Below are 18873 nucleotides of genomic sequence, written 5' to 3' on the forward strand. Positions count from 1 at the left end.
TATATATATATATATATATATATATATATATATACATACATACATACATACATATGTCGTGCCGAATAGGTAAAACTTACGATTCTGGCTTAAACAGCAACGCTCTTCTTGCCGAATAAGGCAAGCGAAAATTTGTGTATGCAATAATTTCGGAAAAGTCATTCTGAACCTAACGAAAAAATATATTTCATTGTGTTTATTATTAAATTATTGTAAACTTATCTAAAACATATTTAATTGGATTAGGCTAAATTAAATTGCTCTTGTTATAATAAGGTTAGGTAAGTTTTCTAAGGTTCTTTTGATAAAAAATTAATTTTTACATTAACATAAATAAAAAAATATATGTAAACCTATAAGAGAAATTTTTTAAAAATGACTTAATTTTAAATGAGTTCTTGCTAACTGACCAGCTTTACCTATTCGGCACGACATATATAATGCAGTATTTATTATATGCCGATGTTGTTTGTATAGTAGTATGTTTGTGAAATTATGGTAGTATAATTGTAGCGACGCGCTAATTACTGTTCACCGCAAGGTAACACTAAGAACCTCAGCTATTTAAATTTAATTATGTCCTGATTTTAATCATATTACTTTATATGCAATAAGTTATAGGTATGGTAATTTAATAAAACGTACAATACAATAACAATTATAACCACAAACCACTATTAATTCCAAACAACTGACGTATTCTAGAGCAAACCATATTTATTTTTTCTCATTTTTTTCTCCCGACGTGGGTCCTGTCAGCCGATGACTCAGTGAAGCAACAGTCGTCACACCAGTGCTGGGTATCAGTCATTAATCAACAGGTGCCATGTTCCCTTGGTTAACCAATGGCCTACCTTCATAGAAAAATAATCACTTTGTCCTAGAATTAGAGAGGGAGGGAAGAGAAGGTGCTCACGGGGGTACCTGTGCAACCATAAGTCACTGCTGATGTCTAAGTAATAAAGATCATTCCACTTAGTGTAACGAAGTCAAAATACACACAGTTTTAAGAGCAAGTATGTTATGGCTTACAAGGCCAATAGTGTCATTACGATTTCTTGAGTCAGACTTTATAGACTGGGCCACGGCTAACCACAGAAATAAGAGTACGCACAAAAACAGACAACTACAGTGAACATTTGACTATAAAATACATACACGTCAGTCAACATTATCGTAACACCCATATTTTGAAACAAAAATCACATGGAAACAAAGGAACTATACACCAAAGCTCGACATTAATGGCACGAGTGGTTAAAGAGAACAAACTGATAATAAACGATAAACGTGTGCAGAGTATCACCAGACAGAGCGAACGAGGGTGAAGGCAGGACTTGACAGGCGACACCATAGCGTGGCAGGATACACAAACGTTACCTGTAAGGGTAGTCTTCCCATGGGTCTAGCGGATCATCGTGGTAATAGAAGCTGGTAACAACAAAGAGAGAACATGGGTTAGTTAAAGTAACCAGAGATACCATCAAATTTATTACGGGAGAAAGCGAAAACATATCCGTGTTAATACAAAAAAAATAAGTTTTAGTGGAGCAACAGGCAAGTTGTAAAGATGTATTATGAAACTAATGCATAAAAAAGTATTAATAAATTAGTATTGCAGAAAAATGGTAACAAGACACAGCTAGGAAGAATGTGTTAAAAGGCATAAGCCATACCCCACGGCTGACCATGTGTGGGAGGGAAGGTATTGCCCACAACTATGCCCCTTTCCACTGGATCGACCCTGATTACCTCCCATTCCCCAGGTGTTTGATGACCCCCCTATGTAGGGTTTGGCGCTTGACCCCTAAATATAGTACACTTCGAATGTTAAAAGTTTATAATAGACAAAGTTTCCCTTCTGAGCAGAGCTTCATCTAAACAGTGAAACAGTCTATATGTTTACCTTATACTACTGAGTTCCTGCCTACTCTAGTTGACTATATTGCCAAGTAGGTTAATAAGACAACAGGAGATTTATGGCATGTTTAAGAATTTCGTCTGTCAAGGGTATCATCAATTTAAGTCCTTGGTGGATGAAAATTCTTGATAAAATGCCATAAACCACATTGTGTCTCATTAACATACTTGTGGGTACATAATTAACATGGTATAAACCTTGGCTTACGTGTCTTTCTAAACCAACATTATTAACATACCTGCGTGTATATTAACACACCTGTGGGTACATTCTACCAATGATGCATATTCTTCCAAGACACGTCATATATGTACTATTACAGAATAATGCAAGAGTTGGTCTAAAAGACTGGAGCTTGTATTGAGCAGAACCTGATGGAAAGTAAGAGCTAACTATGCTAGCAACCAAAAATGCAAAGATAAAATGTGACCACACGACTACCATCAAAATATAACCCGAGAATAGGAAAAAAATGGTTGCAACATCCTGGTAAACACGTCTATAAGACACTCGATGAACCATTATCTACTCAACCCAAAAAATTATTCTTAAAAAGTCAAGCAACCGGAAAAAATAATGGTGGGCGGAGAGGCTCTCTTCCCCCCCCCCCCTCCAAAAAAAAGAGGTGCACTCCGCCAGCGAGAAAGACTACTAATGGCCACTTCCACAATAGAAAGTAAAAGATTCTGAAAGGTTGCTGCACCATTATCTTGGGATTTACTAGGTTAGGCAGCATGGAAGAGTATCTTCTGAAGTTACAAAGTGCTGCACTGTACAGAGCGCTGGTACCAAAGGGTGTTCAGTTATTTGTAATAATGTCTTCTTAAACAAGCAACAAGCTAAACTAATCCCCCCCTCCCTTAACCACACGAGCAGAAACTATTCACAAAATCAGTAAAACAAAACTCTTGCCACAATAACCCCAAACTTTTATTGGGACATATTGATCTTTCGAACGAAACGCTGATAGTTTTTTTCAGCCACAACACCACTTGATCCGTCACTACAACACCCACATAGTACATTCCTGCTACTGAAAACAAAATGGTAAAATGTGAAGTAAAACTAGAGGTGGATCATTCAGGTGATAATTTAACGGACTCCAGCCATACCATGAACATGCAGCAGCAGCAATCCTGGGATCAAAATTCGCTGATAAGCATGATAACATGTGCCCCCCCCCCTACACATACGCACAACAGATTTTTTTTATTGTACCAGTGTTTTGAGAGAGAAGGTATGTAGCCTGCGTGGGCTTCATGCGTATATTAGCACAAAGTGGTGTCTTAAACAAGTGAGAATGTCTCGGCACCAACTGCCTGAATGAACGGAGACAAGAGCCGCGATTAGCGGAGGGAGGACAGAGCTGAATGACCCCACACGGCTTCATGAAATATTATGCAATTTGTATGGGTGTTGGCAATGAAGGAAGGAGTGAGATGACCCACCTGGACGTGCGGGAGACTTCGTCCCACTGGTCGTCTGGGTAGTAACCGTTCCTCACGCCGTTCATCACGCTGCGCACTCACACCCTGTAAACAAAAGACCATAAAAATGGAGGAACATTACAGCAGGCCTACTGGCCCATACTTGGCAGGTCATCCTCAAATCACCAATACTAACGCAACAATATAATAATAGCCAATGATTTCACTCTCTAACAGAGCAATAACTGATGAGTAAGTCATGTGCAACAGTTGGGTATCTTTATTGTTGAAACGTTTCAACAAAGATACCCAACTGTTGCCCATGCGTCTTATTCATCAAGCTGTCAGTATTATACACCATTATCAACAGAACAATTACTGTTTACATGTGGGTTTCCCTATACCAAACAGAAGACATGTTTACGAATATAACACAACCAGAATACATTCCAATATTTTCGCAAACGAAAATAAAATAAGATGTACTAATTGTAACACTAGTTAACAGGGCAGATTCACTCAAGATGTTAACAGTGTACATACTGAGATGACCCTTAGCGAGAAATGTTCTCCACAATACATGAAGCTCACTCAGGTTAGTCTGATAACTTTATCTTGTATCCCGTACTATCCTGTGGGCGGCAGCGGAAAGATTAGAGGCACATAAATAGGTCAAGGAACCGGGACAACCAATATTTTCTTAGCAAAGCAAGTTGAAGATTGAGACACTTATGCAGCATATGGGAATCTTTATTCAGGAAACGTTTCGCCACACAGTGGCTTCATCAGTCCAATACAAAGAGGAAGGCGTAAGGAGAGGAGGAGTATGAGGTAATCAGTCCCTCAGCCTGGAGTCGATGTGTTCAGTCCATCAATCTTGTAGAATGTACAGCATAGGGCCGTAGACGTGGCTTATATACTGTAGTGAGGTGACTTGAAGCAGACGGAGGCGGGATCATAGTGGTACCATCCACTAGTCGAAGTAGGTCTTTGTCCAAAGGTTGAACAAGCGTTGAAGAATTCTTTGTAAGAAGATCCCATGATGCTGCAGTGTCTGACAGTTGTGATGAATGGTTTGAAAAACCGACAAGTTGAAGATTGAGACACTTATGCAGCATATGGGAATCTTTATTCAGGAAACGTTTCCTGAATAAAGATTCCCATATGCTGCATAAGTGTCTCAATCTTCAACTTGTCGGTTTTTCAAACCATTCATCACAGCAAAGCAAGTTACAAAAGTATTAAACTATTCCCAGAATTTAAGGAGTCGACAGGAGAATTTTTTTTTTTTTACTCGTTAAATTCAGTCCCAAGCTTTACAATGAAGCATATTAATGTTCCAAACACACTAGTCTAAAGAACTCTAAACTGGACGACTATTACATCATTGTACACTCTCATAAAGGTGCAGTGCTACCCTGTGAATATCAACCATACACTCGCTTCTCCACAACAGAAAAATAACCGCACACATGTTGACCAGCGCCATACGATAGTTTGTAAAACCCACCTCATGAACTCTTAAACCAAGACATTTTTTTCACTAACATAACCCACACACATTCGTGCGTGACTCGCCAAACTGAAGCTCTCACCTGATGAAACACTTCAGTCAACGCTATGACCCACAGGAGGTGGAAAAGACTGGTAAAGAACCGGAAGATTAACAGGGGTTGAACGCAAGCTAACATCCCTTGTAGGACCAGAAGGGACATGGTCAGATACAGAGCAAACCTTTATTAAAGACGACGTTTTTACTCTGGGTAGATCGAAACTTTTGTCTATAATGAAGGTTGCTCTGCACAAGTCTTTACTATAACTGTAATCAATACCTTTCATTACAGAGAGAAGGTATAACGTACAAAATACTCTGGTAATTACGGTGTAAGAAAACGAGATGCGGGAGAGTCAGGAGGCATAACTAGGAACTCCAGATGTTAGGTCTACAGTTAAGTGGCACGAACGAAGAGGTTGTGAACGCAAACATTATAATGTAGATTCTCAAGTAAATACAACACACCGGAGACCATGAACGGGTAAAGCCAGTGGTTAGTAGGCGGAACCAGGAGCTGCTATCTAAACACTACGAACACATCAAGGAGAGTAGTAATCGAGTACCAAACTACCCGAATCCCGAGTAACACCACCTCTTACCCTTCCACTTCCCTCCTATGTATCCATCTTCCCATCAACTATCTGATTTCTCTCATTCTCTCTCTTTCTCAAGAGACCACCCACATTTTCTTAACTACAAAGCTCACCACTATCAATCCCAATGATCTCAATCAATTTCTAATTTCAACTCTCAAATGAAACTATCCACTATTTTTAAGCTGGTGTGGGACAACAGTGAAAAACAGCAACAACCACCAGGAGCAGCTGACATATATGACTGCACTCTAAATGTTCCTGCTTACGTAAGGATGGGCAATTGTGTATGTGGAAGATGTTCTTGTGGGTGTTGTCCTGAGAGCTGTAGTAGGAGGGGAAGAATAGGGGTGTAGGAGGCGAGGGAGGGACGGAGGAGTCTAGAAGCGAGGGAAGGAAGGAAGGTGTGGGAGTAATCTAGGAGACTGAACACTTGATTTACACGATTTAAAAAAGCACTAGGACTCATTAATTATTCAGCGCCTTGAAAGAGGATTACTGACATTATCTGTTGTTATCCTGGAAGGAGTAATGGACAGTAACCTTGTGGATTTTATTCCATCACGCTCTGATAATTTTGTTAGAAATTCGAATATCCAATAAAAAAAATATACGTGTATCTAGACGTACTCCTGTTGACTCTCGTGGCCCACATCTAGAAGTAGAGTGCCCAATTATATAGCGGTTTCTGCGGCAAATTTAAATACAAATAATTTTCATGAATCACATGGGATTACTTTTGATAGTATAATGGATATTTGTATATTGATTTTTTCCAATGCCTGTGATTTGAGGTGGTAATAAAGGAGAGGTATATAGTGGGAGGGATGCGAGAGTAGTGGGATAGAGTGGGAGGGATGCGAGAGTAGTGGGATAGAGTGGGAGGGATGCGAGAGTAGTGGGATAGTGGGAGGGATGCGACAGTAGTGGGATAGAGTGGGAGGGATGCGAGAGTAATGGGATAGAGTGGGAGGGGTTCTTAACATCAAGGTACTCCCTCAGGTGGTACATACATACCTACACGTGGACTAGGGACAAGCCAGGTGCAGCACCAACATCGTCCCGTCCTCCAACACACATCACAGAAATATCTCCTACACTTGCAAGTGATGAAAAAAAAAAAACATTACAATAACAAACTTGACAAAATAAAGAAATTAGAACGGGGTGTAAGTAGAAGTGTGTTAATGGCAACATAACGCTAGATCAACACTATATTAAAAAAAATCTCAACGGAAAAATAGAAATAACAGGACCTTCAATCCCCAAGAGTGCGGTTATTCAGAAAGTTTACTCTATTACAACCACTAAGGAACCACTTACCGCACTCGTATATAGCCGCTTGCTCATGTTATCCACTTCTGACTGCTAACTATACGTATATATATGGGGTAATATTTGTTAGGTTGAGTTAACCAAACCTGTAGCAGCTAAAATAATTTTTGTAATTATATCGTCCAGAAAACTACCACTGCAATGCATGATATAACAAGTCCCTTATTAGAGAACCCATTCTCGCACTAACAGGGATAAAACGCACAAATTTGAAAGTTTTAGATTTTCCTGAGCCACTCGTTCCCAGAGGTATCATGGCCTGTTTTTTCTAGCTTGCGTGACTAATATACATTTTTTGAGGTTCTTGGAACTTATCTTAACCTAACAAAAAAATCACGATTCATAGAAAAATAAGAATTTAAAAATTTACGTTGACTGGGAGGGGAGGCTTCCCAGAGAGCTCTCAGGAGCCTTTACAAAAGTCACTCCAACCTTTACTTATCTGGTACTAGTAATTAAGAACCTTTGAACTAGGACGTCACCTTTCAGAATCACCAAAGTTATTGCTACCCCACTTGAAAATAAAACCCATTCTTATAAGGTATTTATTAGAAGTAAAAAAAGAAAACTGCCTGAACTGTATACCCCAAAACAAATAGAGTCCACTACTATTTTTTTCTGTTGGTGGTGATCGTGTTAGCTGTACACTATTATACTGAACCACCAAATTAAAGTTTTTTCATTACTATTGAAAACATTTGACTGGTGTCATAACTCGCTTGGGGTCTCGACCCTGGGGTTGGGAACGCCTGATAAAGACCCTTTACCCTAAAGAATTTGGATTAGGCTCAAATACGCAAATACCGAGCTCTTCTTCACCAAAAACGTTAACTCGCCAGTGTGGCAAGTTGTCTACCAACATTCCTAACAAACAGCCTACAAGCAAAACAGCTCAAGAGAGAAGGAGAGTTAGGGCGGAGATTTTATGCTCCCATACAAGACCATGAGAGATGCCAGTCATCTGCACCAGCGAGTTTTGTATGAAGGCAGGAATGACCTTGAGCGAGGCACGCCTCGTCGAGTATAACACCCCGCCTCCTCTCACGCACCGCCAGGGACCCACAGGTAATCCAGTAAAGTCATGCTAGAGTTTACTGGATTACCTGTGCATATTTTAAGTTGTTTGTTAAACCCATGTACTATACGTGTCTAATATCTTTATTATGCGCCTCATACCTATCCTGTGGGAGGTAGTCAAAAGATTACAGAGGTACATAATGGGTCCTGGGACTGGATGAGTGCGATGACATTTGTATGCCCTCAAAAACTAGTTGAAAAAAAAACGCATGCTATGAATGAAATATTTAAATAAAAGCTTTTATCTATTTGTTGCAAGACTGCTGGGGGACAACTAGTGCCACAGTGATTAAAAAAAATAGTCTACAATTCTTCCTTAACGAGAGGAATCTGTATTTGAGCTCTGTAGTAAGCCAGGCGAAGATAGAGAAAAACGGGTAAGACAACATCAACGTACAATGCTAGCCGAAAACAAGTAGGGCTTTAGCACATTATGAACGCTCATGCGTTACTGATGATGGCCACGCCCCCTTCCCCTCCCCCCCCCCCCCCGAGGGCGTAGACACATCACGTTGATTTTATTAGTCAGCCATAAAAGGAAGATTTGCTTTCACATATGTTGTGTGTGGCTTCTTTGTAGGTAAATGGCGTTCTGTCGACAGTATGAAAGACTTTTGCAGAACAAGCCATTACTGGGACAACGTTTCCATCTGTGTATATACCTTCAAGTCATAACTTGATAGAGATCTAAAAACATATAGAATCATTGTCCCACTGAAGCTTGTTCTGGGAAGTGTGGGGCTACTTTACTTTATGACAGTAACATGCTGGGATGGGTTTGATGAGATAATGCAGTGTCAACTTGAGCTGGGAGAAGTCAGTAAGGCGGTTAGACTATGTTCAAGCATTCCCGTTATGTATATTCAATGGAAGAATATACTGACAACTATTATCGGTAATAATACAACAATGAAACATTTGCGGTTTATGGCATTTTATTTAAAAGAAGTTTGGTCCACCAGGACCTATCAAATCTGTTGAGAATATTAAATGTCTCTGACAGACACGTTTCAAAATGTCAAACCTCGTATTGTCTTATTAACATGAGCATTCGCAGTGGGTGCAATAACTAAGGTTACTACTGCATACCATCTCTCAGGATGTTGGAAAATGCTCTATGGGTGGGACTACGAGGATTGTTTAATGGATATACATTTTTGTGCGGGTCTTCAACTTACACCTAGCTGGCTTGCCAGGAAAATCTTCGTTACAAAGACAAGATCGAACTTTACCAAGTCTTCCTAGCCCCTGAACTAAACTATTTAAATAAAGCTTGCTTTGTATTACGTGTTTTTATGCCCACTTGTGGGAGTGTTGCCTCCAGTCTTCAATAGACAAGCTTTCAAAGAGTCTAGGTATATAACTAACCTTAGTAGGAACATTAGACTAAGATTCTATACGTTCTCCGAGTTGGTGTTACATATGATTGGCTTAAAGTATGTCGTAAAGAGTTTTAAAAGACTAAACAGATGTAAACATTTAATACTTCTAGTCTTGCATATGCTGACGATGTTATGCGGTTGTTTTTCTGGTGAGATGGTTAGTTTCTCCCCTCCCAATCTTCCTCTTGCAGCCCAATCTCCCATGTAAAGTCAGTATACGACTTTAGCTAAAACGTCTAATGTACAACATACTGGAATGAAGAAAAAAAGCGATTTGACATGGTTCGCACAAGATATTGCATCGCTTTTAGGGTTTATTTCATTTATTGGCGATATGGCAAGTCATAATTAGTTAAATTTTGCGTACAGATGACACTATCTGTATATCAAGAAATCTTAGTCTTGTGAGAAATCTACCTTTGCCTTAAGAGGACGGGTTACTAGATCTAGGTTCTATTACAGAAGCCAAACTGTGACCACATTTTGTAGCCTGTTCAAGCCTTCCCGTAGCCTGGCTAGCCTTCCCCATTCGCAATCGATAACTTTGTATATAAAAATATGCGTAAAATCCCTTCTGGTATGTCAGTTTCAATATCAAAAAAATATACTAATACTGAAATTAAGATATTCGAAGCTTTGTCTTGGGAGATTACTCTGTGCTCTTGTCTGTTTACTTGTTAAACAAATAAACAGACAAGAACATCGAAGGTAAAATAAGAATAAAAACTACTAGAACTTACGAAACCCAAATATATACTATCGTACTAGGTAAACTGAACCTTGAGTCGCCTTGCTCTTTACTTCTGTGTTGTTAACCATGATGCTTTTATAATTTAATTTGTGGGTCAGTCTCTGATGAGGAACTGTGCCAGAGAGACTCCCCCCCAGTCAAGAAATGCAGTCAACTATTCCCTATATTTCTTCATCTACATCTACTATTTTCTAGCTTTCTTTAAGTTGCCCAAATTCTAGTGTTAAAATCTTCGATAATAGATCAAAAGATAGCATCGGCTCATTCCCTCTAGTCTCAGTTATCTTTCCCCCCCTGTTGCATGGAGAGAGGGGGAGGAAAGAAAGGGGGAGTGAGGAGACAATCTTTGAGACTGCGAGGGAAGTAAGGAACGGGATTGAGTAGCATGGGAGAAGCCGTATCACAAATTTTTCTACTGTTCCTCCCGTCATTTCCCTGGCTCTTCCTCTTCTATGGTCCTGTTTCCCCACCTCAGTGTCACCACGAGCCGCAGCAGGAGCAGTAGTCAAATACAAGTACTTTTTCTCCGGGCAACAACCTTGTCAGGAAGCAGCAAATGACCTCCACATTTCTCTTGTTTGTGCATGCATGTACACCCTCACACGCACCCGCACATGCACACATCCACGACTGCAAACTCTTACAGCATTAACAATACCACCTGATTGATGGTGAGCCCAGCAGCCTCAACGTAATACGATCATCCATTTTTTTAACCCCTAAGTAATTTCCTCCTCCGCTAAACACTAAAGGAACCTCGTTAAACATATATATATAATATATATAATATATAATATATATATATATATATATATATATATATATATATATATATATATATATATATATATAACCACGAAAAGATGCACACGGGTACAGGAACACATTGAAAGATTATAATGTACAGTGACAAATACATTACCAAGAGTTGTATAACAAACCGCCAACCACAGTGACACAACTGTACACAATGTAATGTTGCTTCACAACACCTAATCACTGTGGTTTCAGGTCCCCCAACACTGGTTCTCAACACCAGACATGTTCAAGTGAGCAGCACCACCATATGATACTCACCAAGCAATACGTGAGCATTTCGTATCATTTTATGATTTCGTAACCTCTGAAGAGGTAAACCCGTATGGGTTATAGCGCCTGGGAAATGAAAGGTAACTGGGTCAGATTCAATGAACAGCAGCTCCAATTTTTCGGACCAAGAACCCCTCACCGGCATCAAGAAGTCCCTTGAAATCAGGAGTTCTAGCTATAGGGAAGGTGGGGAGGGGGCTTAATTACATGCTGAAAATAAGTTAATAGTCTTTAAAAATACACGATTTTCAGTATACGTGTGAAGCGCCCGTTCTAGTCTCGAGGACAAATGGTGCAGTGGTGACTGTGGCTACGTAGACTTTTTTTTTTTTTTTTTTTTGCGTCTGCGAAAAAACGCATGCTCCAGATATTACATTATGCCCCAAACTGCCAGACGTAAGCAATCCTTTGTTTATTTCATTGTCTTTTGCTTATATGTAAACATGAGGTTAATTTACGTTAACCTGCCCTAGCCTAGCCTCCAATAAAAATATTAAAATTTCTAAATATTTCGAGCACGTAGGAATGATGAAAGAGCAATTCGGGGGGGACGGAGAGGAATGAATTCGAATTTCAAACAGGTTGGGATAGAAGTGCTGACAGTTGTTTTAGTAGGTTAGGTGGTGGGTTAGAACCTTGGGTGTGGTGGATAGCGCACTTGAACTTTAAACATATATTCAGGGGCCGATAAGACCACCTTGCTCCAGCAGCATCGCAACCAAACTATCCTGGTTTTAATACTTCAATAATCTTATGACATCCAGCGTCCATGTCTTAACACTTCTTGTAAAATCCTAAATGCTATATTCTTTAAGCCAGGCTGGTTCGACTTAGGTTACATAAAACTAAAAACTTTTATTTAGCCACAAATCACTTTTAAAAATTGCAGCAATGCGTCTACAACAAGATGGATGGCTGTGCGTAGCCAGGAAACCTTCACAGCTGTAGTAAATGCAAGGCTTACAACTAATCGGGTCACTGAGCTGAGGAGCATGGCTTCCAGGCAAGACTAAAAAGGAGTTTAAACCTACCAGCACTGGAGAAGCGCAATGCGGTGGAAGTAAACACGAATGCAAAACAATTACAGACACACTGAAATAATCCGACCAAGTATGGACCAGAAGAATGTCTTAGATGGAAGCTAAACCCCTATAGCCACAGTGATGCTACAAACCAATGTTTCAGTCTACGAGTTGCAAATAAAATGGTTTAACACTCGCAAAACCTATTCTTTCTATCCCATCTTCCACCCTCAACCTCTAAACAGGATTGAACTCGACAATCAGATTGAAAAGCAAGTACGATCGAACACAAGGCTACAATCCACTTACACTGAAGGGTGAAGGTGGGACCAAAAGCTGCAGTTGAAAACAAACAAAACAGTTCGGCATATATGTATGTACGTGCACAAGCACACAGATGGTTAAAAAAAAGTAATGTTAAAAGATGCCAAAGAATTGAAAATATGAGGCGAGGAAAGGAATTCAGACAATGATTCTCTTAGACAAACAGCTCTTAAAATTCACAGAGCTTTGGGTCCAAAAGGTCTTGCTGCACCCTGCAATAAAAGAAATGCTATACTCACACGTGCCACAAGCTAAGACTATCCCCCCTTCTCTTGATCATTCATTAACACAATCAGTAAAACGTAATACAATCATACTAGGTTATAATATCCCGCATCAGTTAAAAATAAAATCGTTAATAATGTACTACGTAAATAAAATTCTAGATATCCCTGCAGTTACCCTTTTAACAAAAACTAAAACAGAAAGCTGGAGCTGTAGGCAGACAAAATGTCCTTCACAGTTAGAGGCACATCACAAGCAACAGAAGCAACAGCACCCTCACATTTATAATGAGTGAGGTGTGCGTGATCTATACTTAATATTAATGAGAACCGTCTCTGTGATAATTCTTGTAGAGTTAACATTTCCCCCCCCCCTGGACCTGACAAATCTGGTAACTTTTTTTCTCGGCTGCTATTTGGCATGAAGTACCTGTAGGAATCAAACTAAGAATATCTGGGATACACATTGCGCCCAACCCATCTCCTGTACTATTGACAAGCTGAAGAATAGTGGCAAATGCAAGAATGTCTTCAGGAACCCGAACAAGAAATTGAGTTATTCAGCGCTTTAAACATATTCCATTTTTAACATTATCAAATTTACACTATCATTATCAAGTTACTGTCGTAAGCAATTCATGCTCGTAATGCAATCACGAAGGGGAAATTATCCCACGGGCTCTTAGGTGGGCACCCTGTGGGAAAAGTGTAACCCCCGCCTTCTCACCCCTAGGCATAAACCAACCCAACAGCGTTAAAGCGACCCAGTGTCGGAAGAAACACAGATTGACCATAGGCCATTGACAACCCCCATTTTTCAACGTGAGAATATTGAAGTAAAACCACTACGGAACCATGTAGTAGAAGAAATGAAAATGATTTCTAGAGCTTTTTGAACTATCAGGTTAAAACTAGGCCTGGTAACCCTAGACCTACACTGAGACTTCAGAGCTGGAGATCAACTACTCAAACACAGTGGACACAAACACGGCAATATCAACAGTCTAACAATAATGAGATGAAGTGGACTAAGATGGAGAGCTCTCCTGCAGGTTAAGACTTGCCATATAAATATTTCCGGCAAAGATCCAGCTGACATGGCAGATCCATGGTAGGCCTTCGGGAACCCACCCACTCAGATTTATTACTAAATGTTGGAACTTTCACAGAAGTATATGGAAGCTAGTAATAATAAGCATGACTGCGATAAGATAAACCAATGGTGTGAGAGATAAGATAAATTCCCACCATTGAAAACAAGCGGCAGATAAAACTCGCCTCTAACATCTAATACATGTTGATAATGCTGTGGAGTGACTGATGGCGGAGCTTAACGCGGCCACGGCTTCAAGGACAGTATTCGTGCTCAATAACCAAGACAAATACTACCCTAATTTTGAGTAACAAACAATATGACCGGACGCTTCGAGGTAGCGGCCTCGGACGGCAATCTTGAATAATGATAATGTTGCTGATTTTGATAACTCAGGGTACTGTCGCTTAATGAAAAAAATCTTGGAATCCTGGGAACAAATACAAATGAAAATACACTTTCAACGACCATCTTCATGTATAATTTAAACTGAAAGGGCCTCATTCTTACCCAATACTACAATATGGTTGAGAATGTGACCTAACTCCTACTGTAAGCAAACTCTTCCCTAAGGAAATAACTTGCATTTCATCACAAAAATTGCAGGAAGATTTAAGCAGGATTTTCCAGTAATCAGAGGAGTACATGACGTTCAATGATGCGTTCCAGCTGCTTAGATATGGGAAGAACTAAGAACTCAAAACGGGACACTATACAACACTCACGAGGATCGTTAAATAGTATTAAAGGAACATGTGAAATACTTTTTAGTAATATGTTAGCTGATCTTTCTTTCAAAGAACACAAAAAGACCAATGTCGCGACAGCCAGGAAGATGATGGGGTGGATAACTGTCAAAACAAGGAAAAATGGTGACAATACCTTTGATATACCTTTGAAGAGTTTTGAAAGTTTCTCTACTCTCTGAGCCCGGCCAGGCTCGTCTGGTGACACTTTTCAAATATCCCGTACTCTTTCAATTAGAATATTGCTCAGTGTTGACGGCCCTATTCAGGGCCGAGGAAATATCCGAGCTAGAACAGATAGAGCCAATACAGCATTTACATTACCGGGAACGCCTTAAAATCTTAAATATGTACTCACTGGAGTGGAAAGGATACATGATAGGAAAGAAGTGCAAAATAAGCCTAGTGAAAAGCGGGGGTGCAGGGGTGCAGTGGGCACAATAAGGAAAGACTAAACGTCCGTGGCCCCAAACTATTCAACATCTTACCAGAAGTATCATAAATATTGCTGAGACAAGTGTAGAAGTCTCCAAGAGGAAACTTGTCAAGTGTCTTCGCCAGGTGCCAAATCAACAAGGCTGTGGATGGATATGTGGGTCAGCAGGCCACCAGCAGCAACAGCCTGATTGACCAGGCAAACACCAGAGAAGCCTGGTCCAAGGTCTGGCTCTGGGAATAGAAAAACTCTCGAGCCTCATCAAAAGGTACCTTTGATATCATTAAAGCTTGTAGCAAACTTTGATACAGTTACATAAATTATAATAACCGATATGGTATACTTGTCCCTGTCACTGACATTGAAATCCTTAATGACCGTCCAGGTTAACACTACCCACAATGTATACAAAACATGGAGTTCTGTATGCGCAACAACTGTTTTGGTGCTCATACAGAATATACGAAGTGTTCATAAATTACCTCCCTGACTGGAGACTAAGAACTCTTGCAGCCGTGACGTGCGAGAGTATGATACTGAGCTGCAGTGTTGGTATTGCCGATGTTCGACCCACTTCCCACATGAAGTTCCCACCAGTGTCAAGACGCTGACTCATCCTTTAGTATGGCCTTACCTTTCCCAGACACACTAACAGTGTCCTTTCCGGCGGACCCTCCTTCCATTTGTCCCTCCTGTGCAGTCCTTGTGCCAAAGTCCCTTCCTAGGGAGTAGTCCTCGTGCCATAGCCCCCCCCTAGAGCGTAGTCCTTGTGCCATAGCCCCTCCCTAGAGCGTAGTCCTTGTGCCACAGTCTTCCCCAGGGTGTAGTCCTTGTGAACCCCCCCCCCCCCCCAGGTGTATCTTTTGTGCTACTGTTCCTCTTCCCTGGTGATCTTTCTCATTCCTTCCCACAACCAAACTAACCATAGTCTTGACCAATCTAACAGCTGGTACCAAACTTATCAGCTTTACCCCTTACAAGGTTGCCCTCTTCCCTCCCTCGCCTGCCACAGGCTGCCCTCTCCCCTCCCACGCCTGCCACAGGCTGCCCTCTCCCCTCCCACGCCTGCCACAGGCTGCCCTCTCCCCTCCCACGCCTGCCACAGGCTGCCCTCTCCCCTCCCACGCCTGCCACAGGCTGCCCTCTCCCCTCCCACGCCTGCCACAGGCTGCCCTCTCCCCTCCCACGCCTGCCACAGGCTGCCCTCTCCCCTCCCACGCCTGCCACAGGCTGCCCTCTCCCCTCCCACGCCTGCCACAGGCTGCCCTCTCCCCTCCCACGCCTGCCACAGGCTGCCCTCTCCCCTCCCACGCCTGCCACAAGCTGCCCTCTCCCCTCCCACGCCTGCCACAGGCTGCCCTCTCCCCTCCCACGCCTGCCACAGGCTGCCCTCTCCCCTCCCACGCCTACCACAGGCTGCCCTCTCCCCTCCCACGCCTACCACAGGCTGCCCTCTCCCCTCCCACGCCTGCTGCAGGCTGCCCTCTCCCCTCCCACGCCTGCTACAGACTGCCCTCTCCCCTCCCACGCCTGCTATAGACTGCCCTCTCCCCTCCCACGCTTGCTACAGGCTGCCCTCCCACGCCTGCCACAGGCTGCCCTCTCCCCTCCCACGCCTGCCACAGGCTGCCCTCTCCCCTCCCACGCCTGCCACAGGCTGCCCTCTCCCCTCCCACGCCTGCCACAGGCTGCCCTCTCCCCTCCCACGCCTGCCACAGGCTGCCCTCTCCCCTCCCACGCCTGCCACAGGCTGCCCTCTCCCCTCCCACGCCTGCCACAGGCTGCCCTCTCCCCTCCCACGCCTGCCACAGGCTGCCCTCTCCCCTCCCACGCCTGCCCCAGGCTGCCCTCCCCCTCCCACGCCTGCCACAGGCTGTCCTCTCCCCTCCCACGCCTGCCACAGGCTGCCCTCTCCCCTCCCACGCCTGCCACAGGCTGCCCTCTCCCCTCCCACGCCTGCCACAGGCTGCCCTCTCCCCTCCCACGCCTACCACAGGCTGCCCTCTCCCCTCCCACGCCTACCACAGGCTGCCCTCTCCCCTCCCACGCCTGCCACAGGCTGCCCTCTCCCACGCCTGCCACAGGCTGCCCTCTCCCCTCCCACGCCTGCTACAGGCTGCCCTCTCCCCTCCCACGCCTGCTGCAGGCTGCCCTCTCCCCTCCCACGCCTGCTACAGGCTGCCCTCCCACGCCTGCTACAGGCTGCCCTCTCCCCTCCCACGCCTGTTATAGGCTGCCCTCTCCCCTCCCACGCCTGCTACAGGCTGCCCTCCCACGCCTGCCACAGGCTGCCCTCTCCCCTCCCACGCCTGCCACAGGCTGCCCTCTCCCCTCCCACGCCTGCCACAGGCTGCCCTCTCCCCTCCCACGCCTGCCACAGGCTGCCCTCTCCCCTCCCACGCCTACCACAGGCTGCCCTCTCCCCTCCCACGCCTGCCACAGGCTGCCCTCTCCCCTCCCACAGGCTGCCCTCTCCCCTCCCACGCCTGCTACAGGCTGCCCTCCCCTCCCACGCCTGCTACAGGCTGCCCTCTCCCCTCCCACGCCTGTTATAGGCTGCCCTCCCCTCCCACGCCTGCCCTCCCACGCCTGCTACAGGCTGCCCTCTCCCCTCCCACGCCTGCCACAGGTTGCCCTCTCCCCTCCCACGCCTGCCACAGGCTGCCCTCTCCCCTCCCACGCCTGCCACAGGCTGCCCTCTCCCCTCCCACAGGCTGCCCTCTCCCCTCCCACGCCTGCCACAGGCTGCCCTCTCCCCTCCCACGCCTGCAACAGGCTGCCCTCTCCCCTCCCACGCCTGCCACAGGCTGCCCTCTCCCCTCCCACGCCTGCTACAGGCTGCCCTCTCCCCTCCCACGCCTGCTACAGGCTGCCCTCTCCCCTCCCACGCCTGCTGCAGGCTGCCCTCTCCCCTCCCACGCCTGCTACAGGCTGCCCTCCCACGCCTGCTACAGGCTGCCCTCCCCTCCCACGCCTGCTACAGGCTGCCCTCTCCCTTCCCACGCCTGCTACAGGCTGCCCTCTCCCCTCCCACGCCTGCTACAGGCTGCCCTCTCCCTTCCCACGCCTGCTACAGGCTGCCCTCTCCCCTCCCACGCCTGCTACAGGCTGCCCTCTCCCCTCCCACGCCTGCTACAGGCTGCCCTCTCCCCTCCCACGCCTGCTACAGGCTGCCCTCCCACGCCTGCTACAGGCTGCCCTCTCCCCTCCCACAGGCTACCCTCTCCCCTCCCACGCCTACTTACAGGACGAGGACCCGCCTGTATGAACATACTATCCTGCACAATACAAGTACAGTACTCAGCAATAATTGTAGGTCTTCTGGGAAAGCCTCCAACTACCCCCCCCCCCCCACACACACACACTGCCTGCCTGCGCCTCGCGTCATAATCCCTAGCCCTTTATCTGTCTTCGCAATAATAATCGCTTACATTTCTACCTTATCAGTTTTTATTTGCATTTCATATATAAGTTATGCATCTGGCACCCCCCCCCCCCCCATCTCCTCCAGACCCTCGCCTCCTGGGTGATCACGTTCATTTCCTCGAGTCTCTCCTCGTACTTAATTCTTCTTGGGTCTGAGAAGAGTCTCGTTACAAATTTTTAGGCCTTTTTCTATTTTTTGTAAATAATCAGGTGGTGGCTCTTAGTTGAAGCTGCCTCACGCACGCTGTGTATAACGTCTTGGAGGATTCAAAGTTTCGACAGCTGTTCAGAGGTGTTCTTGTTTAGCACATGCCGCAGAAGTTTGTTTGTGCGCCCTCTTGATATATTTGATGTGATGCTTCCGCCACACAGCACTTTCCCAACATTTTAATTGCATTTACACACACACACACACACACACATACACACACACACACACACAGCTGCAACCAGAGAGAACACCACCGGAACC

General features: G+C 44.4%; 1 protein-coding gene across 13 annotated transcripts in view; it reads right to left on the bottom strand.

Moving 5' to 3' along the window:
* The window catches only part of LOC128695158 (epidermal growth factor receptor kinase substrate 8-like), a 175156-nt gene that overhangs the window by 107750 nt on the left and 48533 nt on the right, over positions 1–18873 (bottom strand). For 8 of the 13 annotated variants that reach the window (XM_070091318.1, XM_070091321.1, XM_070091319.1 and 5 more), the window contains exons 2-3: positions 3370–3453; positions 1381–1431 (exon numbers count right to left, since the gene is read on the bottom strand). In XM_070091318.1, coding sequence (XP_069947419.1) covers positions 1381–1431; positions 3370–3434 — 116 coding nt within the window. In that variant the 5' untranslated portion in view covers positions 3435–3453. The remainder of the gene's footprint in view (positions 1–1380; positions 1432–3369; positions 3454–18873) is intronic. The other 5 variants (XM_070091323.1, XM_070091326.1, XM_070091325.1 and 2 more) reach the window with 1 other exon arrangement.

The sequence above is a fragment of the Cherax quadricarinatus genome, chromosome 35 (genome assembly GCF_038502225.1).
Source record: "Cherax quadricarinatus isolate ZL_2023a chromosome 35, ASM3850222v1, whole genome shotgun sequence".
NCBI lineage: Eukaryota > Metazoa > Arthropoda > Malacostraca > Decapoda > Parastacidae > Cherax > Cherax quadricarinatus.